Consider the following 6,524-nt stretch of genomic DNA (forward strand, 5'->3'; position numbering starts at 1 on the left):
CTCTGTACACTAATGTTACATGTTCTGTACACTAATGTTACATGCTCTGTACACTAATGTTACATGTTCTGTACACTAATGTTACATGCTCTGTACACTAATGTTACATGCTCTGTACACTAATGTTACATGCTCTGTACTCTGTAATGTTACATGCTCTGTACACTAATGTTACATGCTCTGTACTCTAATGTTACATGCTCTGTACTCTAATGTTACATGCTCTGTACACTAATGTTACATGCTCTGTACTGTAATGTTACATGCTCTGTACTGTAATGTTACATGCTCTGTACTCTAATGTTACATGCTCTGTACACTAATGTTACATGCTCTGTACTGTAATGTTACATGCTCTGTACACTAATGTTACATGCTCTGTACTGTAATGTTACATGCTCTGTACTCTAATGTTACATGCTCTGTACTCTAATGTTACATGCTCTGTACTCTAATGTTACATGCTCTGTACTCTAATGTTACATGCTCTGTACTCTAATGTTACATGCTCTGTACTCTAATGTTACATGCTCTGTACTCTAATGTTACATGCTCTGTACTCTAATGTTACATGCTCTGTACTGTAATGTTACATGCTCTGTACACTAATGTTACATGCTCTGTACTCTAATGTCACATGCTCTGTACACTAATGTTACATGCTCTGTACTGTAATGTTACATGCTCTGTACTGTAATGTTACATGCTCTGTACACTAATGTTACATGCTCTGTACACTAATGTTACATGCTCTGTACTCTAATGTTACATGCTCTGTACTCTAATGTTACATGCTCTGTACACTAATGTTACATGCTCTGTACTCTAATGTTACATGCTCTGTACACTAATGTTACATGCTCTGTACTCTAATGTTACATGCTCTGTACACTAATGTTACATGCTCTGTACTCTGTAATGTTACATGCTCTGTACTCTAATGTTACATGAGAACACACAACATTGCATCATTACACTCCTTATTAGAGACCAGTAAAATGACAATATTTAGCTAATGAATTCAATCCTAATCTGTGGTGATTTGTTTCCTGGTACATCTAATGCTCAGGCTGAAGGCGTTCAAGGCGGCTCTGCTGGAGGCCTTTGGGACGACCCACGCCCAGTCCGTGGAGGTGGCCTCTCTGCTGGGCCTGGTCAACAAGGGCCAGGAGGAGGGGGACCAGGCCTTCCAGGGCCCCGAGGTGGAGCAGCTGCTGGGCCGCATGCAGGACGACAACCAGGTCATGGTGTCGGAGGGAGTGGTGTTCCTCATCTGACGCAGCGAGCGCCACGACTGCAACTGTGGTGTCGAGTGTATTACTAACTATCAGAGGATGAGGATGAAAACTTGGCGATGTTGCAATTGAACGTCATACTTGCTGGAAATGTATCATGCTTTGGAATGTGCTGCATAAAGGGGTCAAGCATGAGCGCAATAATAATAAATAATAATAATAAATTGAATTTGTATTGCACTTTTTGTTCGCTGGGATCCCAAAGTGCTACAGGGTTAAAACATAGTTTAAAAAAAAAGTTATTAGTAAAACAAATAAAATACAGACTAAAAATAGGATAAAAATAGAACATAGTTAAAAACATAGTATAAACAGAAAAGAAAGGAAAAGAAAATAAAAATAAAAAGCTAACGGTCAAAGGCCTTTTGAAACAGCTTTAAAAGAGTGGTGCAGCCGTGCAGAAGGCTCAGTCCCCCCAGGGTGCAGAGCCGGGTACTGGGGACCTGAAGGAGCAGGCTACCTGCAGATCTGAGGGTCCCCCAGGGTGCAGAGCCTGGTACTGGGGACCTGAAGGAGCAGGCTACCTGCAGATCTGAGGGTCCCCCAGGGTGCAGAGCCGGGTACTGGGGACCTGAAGGAACAGGCTACCTGCAGATCTGAGGGTCCCCCAGGGTGCAGAGCCGGGTACTGGGGACCTGAAGGAACAGGCTACCTGCAGATCTGAGGGTCCCCCAGGGTGCAGAGCCGGGTACTGGGGACCTGAAGGAGCAGGCTACCTGCAGATCTGAGGGTCCCCCAGGGTGCAGAGCCTGGTACTGGGGACCTGAAGGAGCAGGCTACCTGCAGATCTGAGGGTCCCCCAGGGTGCAGAGCCGGGTACTGGGGACCTGAAGGAACAGGCTACCTGCAGATCTGAGGGTCCCCCAGGGTGCAGAGCCGGGTACTGGGGACCTGAAGGAGCAGGCTACCTGCAGATCTGAGGGTCCCCCAGGGTGCAGAGCCTGGTACTGGGGACCTGAAGGAACAGGCTACCTGCAGATCTGAGGGTCCCCCAGGGTGCAGAGCCGGGTACTGGGGACCTGAAGGAACAGGCTACCTGCAGATCTGAGGGTCCCCCAGGGTGCAGAGCCTGGTACTGGGGACCTGAAGGAACAGGCTACCTGCAGATCTGAGGGTCCCCCAGGGTGCAGAGCCGGGTACTGGGGACCTGAAGGAACAGGCTACCTGCAGATCTGAGGGTCCCCCAGGGTGCAGAGCCTGGTACTGGGGACCTGAAGGAACAGGCTACCTGCAGATCTGAGGGTCCCCCAGGGTGCAGAGCCTGGTACTGGGGACCTGAAGGAACAGGCTACCTGCAGATCTGAGGGTCCCCCAGGGTGCAGAGCCGGGTACTGGGGACCTGAAGGAACAGGCTACCTGCAGATCTGAGGGTCCCCCAGGGTGCAGAGCCTGGTACTGGGGACCCGGAGGAGCAGGCTGCCTGCAGATCTGAGGGTACGGTTGGAGGATTGTGGGGTGATGAGTTCCTGAAGGTAGATGTGGAGCTCTGGGGGTGGAGCTCTGGGGTGGAGCTCTGGGGGTGGAGCTCTGCGGGTGGAGCTCTGGGGGTGGAGCTCTGCGGGTGGAGCTCCACGGGTGGAGCTCTTGATAAGTGGATTCCACTCTAACGCTATTTTTGCGTCTTTTTCCTGGAATTACTCGGAAGCACCCAAACTATATTCATATTCAAAACGGTATAAAACGGAAATGTATGGATGAAAAAATAATCTGTATTTTTTTCAAAACTGTCAAAATGAAGCATTACAATAAATTAATCTAGATTAATCTATGGAGTGAAAAATCTTCAATTTTAGCGCCGCGGATAATTTTTCATTTCATTTAAACCTTTATTTAAAATCGTAAGCATCTGAGGTTTCCTTCATTTACAGAAACGACGATTGTACAGTACATAATAAAAACAATATTCACAAATTTAAACACCAGAGTAAAAAATTTAAAACGTTTCAAAATTATTAAAAAATATCAGCTAAAACAGTTACAGGTAGTCACACAATGGTCTGAAATCATACGTTTAAACATTCCAAGGGAAGGGAGAACCTCCAATTTCAGTGTGAGTTGAAGGACATTCCATGAGTTAGAGGCATCAAAGGAAAAGGCTGACTTCCCTAGCTCAGAACAAATTTGAGGAACCCTAAGAACCATCCAGTCATTCGATCGAGTTGAATAGGTTCCAATATTCCAATCTAACAGCGAGGAGATATAAACGGGTTGTTTACCAATAAGGGCTTTAAAATAAATAAATACCAGTGTTTGTTGCGCCTTTCTGCAAGAGAAGGCCAACCCACCCTATCATACAGGACACAATGTTGAGTATCATATCTGTCACCAGTTATAAATCTGAGAGCTGAGTGATATGCAGAATCCAGAGGTTTAAGAGTTGATGCCGCAGCATGCCTATAAATTACATCACCATAGTCCAAAACTGATAAGAAGACTGATTCCACAATTCTTTTTTTACTAAATAGAGGAAAATTTGATCTGTTTCTGTACAGGAAACCAATTTTCTGTCGCAGTTTAGTGGCAAGATTTTCCACATGGAACTTAAATGTTAATTTCTCGTCAAGCCACAGGCCAAGATATTTATACTCAGTGACTCTCTCTATACAAGAGCCACTGACAGTAGATATCCTCACATCATCAAAGTTAATATTCCTTGCTCTTGAAAACAACAAACTTTAGAAAGCGGTCTAGCTGAGTCAATGTTGATGGTTTTGTTGAACATTTGTATTTCACAGGAGAGAAACTGTATTCAAAGAAAGCTATTAAAATAGTCTTTGAATCTAAATATACTTTCTTTGTGTTGATTTTACATTAATTCCATGATTTTACTCAAGTAAATATGTTACAAGCTTCGGTCTTAAGTAGAATTTTTTTATTTTTTATCTAGATTAATTACAGAAAATTGTGAGATTAATTTTGTCTATTGACAGCACTAGTATTTTTGTATGACAACTAATAAAGAAACTTTAACTTGAACTTTGTGGAAGATGTGAGTTTGTGTTACTGGTGTAAGATGTGAGTTTGTGTTACTGGTGGAGATGTGAGTTTGTGTTACTGGTGGGAGATGTGAGTTTGTTACTGGTGTGAGATGTGAGTTTGTGTTACTGGTGTGAGATGTGAGTTTGTGTTACTGGTGTGAGATGTGAGTTTGTGTTACTGGTGTGAGATGTGAGTTTGTGTTACTGGTGTGAGATGTGAGTTTGTGTTACTGGTGTGAGATGTGAGTTTGTGTTACTGGTGGGAGATGTGAGTTTGTGTTACTGGTGTGAGATGTGAGTTTGTGTTACTGGTGTGAGATGTGAGTTTGTGTTACTGGTGGGAGATGTGAGTTTGTTACTGGTGTGAGATGTGAGTTTGTGTTACTGGTGTGAGATGTGAGTTTGTGTTACTGGTGTGAGATGTGAGTTTGTGTTACTGGTGTGAGATGTGAGTTTGTGTTACTGGTGTGAGATGTGAGTTTGTGTTACTGGTGTGAGATGTGAGTTTGTGTTACTGGTGTGAGATGTGAGTTTGTGTTACTGGTGTGAGATGTGAGTTTGTGTTACTGTTGGAGATGCGAGTTTGTGTTAGTGGTGTAAGATGTGAGTTTGTGTTACTGGTGGAGATGTGAGTTTGTGTTACTGGTGTGAGATGTGAGTTTGTTACTGGTGTGAGATGTGAGTTTGTGTTACTGGTGTGAGATGTGAGTTTGTGTTACTGGTGGAGATGCGAGTTTGTGTTACTGGTGTGAGATGTGAGTTTGTGTTACTGGTGGAGATGTGCGTTTGTGTTACTGGTGGAGATGTGAGTTTGTGTTACTGGTGGCGATGTGAGTTTGTGTTACTGGTGTGAGATGTGCGTTTGTGTTACTGGTGGAGATGTGAGTTTGCGTTACTGGTGGAGATGTGAGTTTGTGTTACTGGTGTGAGTTTGTGTTACTGGTGGAGATGTGAGTTTGTGTTACTGGTCTACTACTACTAGCCTACCCAGGTGGCCAAAAAGTTCTGGCCCATTAATGGCCCGTATCCGGCAGGCCGGAAGAAATTAATCGGCCCAAGACCGGTTGCCGGAATCGGCCCAGAATGCGGAATGACTGACTGCCCGGAACCGGCCCGAGTACACTGGGCCAGGTCCGGTTGCCGGAAGCAGCCCAGATGCGGCCCAGACACACAGGGCCAGGTCCGGTTGCCGGAAGCAGCCCAGATGCGGCCCAGACACACAGGGCCAGGTCTGGTTGCCGGAAGCAGCCCAGATGCGGCCCAGACACACAGGGCCAGGTCCGGTTGCCGGAAGCAGCCCAGATGCGGCCCAAACACACTGGGCCAGGTCTGGTTGCCCGAAGCCTAGCCGACACTGTCAATGCAATACTGGTACTACCCAGTATTCTGCCAGAGCTACCCCACTATCTGCCTATGACCGTACATTACCGGAAATACAGTAGGAAATGGTTGATTAGTAATACAAAACCACATATATTTAAGGACCCTTCCCTTTACCAATGCAGTATTGGCATGTCCCCCAAGTTTACATGCTGTCTCCTACCTCACTGAGGTATATTCTCAGTGTATGTGACCTGGATGCTTCAAGTTTCCACATCAGTTAGCAGATGAATGTGAAACAGCCTAGTGTCAAACTCTGCACATTGTACACAATATACATCATTCTGCAGTGAAGCTCAAATATCAAGTAAAGTAACAGCTTACCCCCATACATGCGTGCTACATTATCCAGTTAAAAATGACACCATGAATAGATTATATTTAAACATTTATTAACAAAGAAAATATCATTGTTACAACTCAAATTAGTTTACTTGCTGTTTTCTATTAGAGTTCAACTGGAGTGCAACAGCATGTCTTCTCAGCAAAGTCCAACAACTGTTCTGGTATAAAGCATTAACATATCCTCTCTGAACCCAACCAGCCTCTATGGCGGACAATGCCCTCCAATGAAATGCAGGTACCGGTAGTTATAAGAAACCCATTGTTCCCCTGTAACAGTCTTCTCCCACAGAGTCCATACCCAACCTTACTATATATGTCGGGGACGTGTGTGTGTGCGTGTGTGTGTGTAAAGTACTTGACTAATTGTACTTCTTTACAATACTTAAGTACGGTTTTTGGGGATTTGTACTTTACTCGAGTAGTATTAGGTTTGCTGATTGGTCCTTGTGCAAGACTAGAAAGTGGGGATCTTTGATTAAACACCTGCTATCAGAAGAATAGACAGTCAGAAAAAAGGTTTTTACCT

General features: G+C 44.6%; 1 protein-coding gene across 1 annotated transcript in view; it reads left to right on the forward strand.

Moving 5' to 3' along the window:
• Nucleotides 1-1,277, forward strand: part of mcm3l (MCM3 minichromosome maintenance deficient 3, like) — a gene marked incomplete at both ends in the record, with an annotated part of 93,546 nt that extends 92,269 nt beyond the window's left edge. Inside the window, one exon of the mRNA XM_084318469.1 lies at nucleotides 1,070-1,277. Coding sequence (XP_084174595.1) covers nucleotides 1,070-1,277 — 208 coding nt within the window. The remainder of the gene's footprint in view (nucleotides 1-1,069) is intronic.
• Between the last annotated feature and the right edge of the window lie 5,247 nt (nucleotides 1,278-6,524).

Source organism: Notolepis coatsorum (genome assembly GCF_963971535.1).
Source record: "Notolepis coatsorum genome assembly, chromosome: 7".
NCBI classification, from domain to species: Eukaryota; Metazoa; Chordata; class Actinopteri; order Aulopiformes; family Paralepididae; genus Notolepis; species Notolepis coatsorum.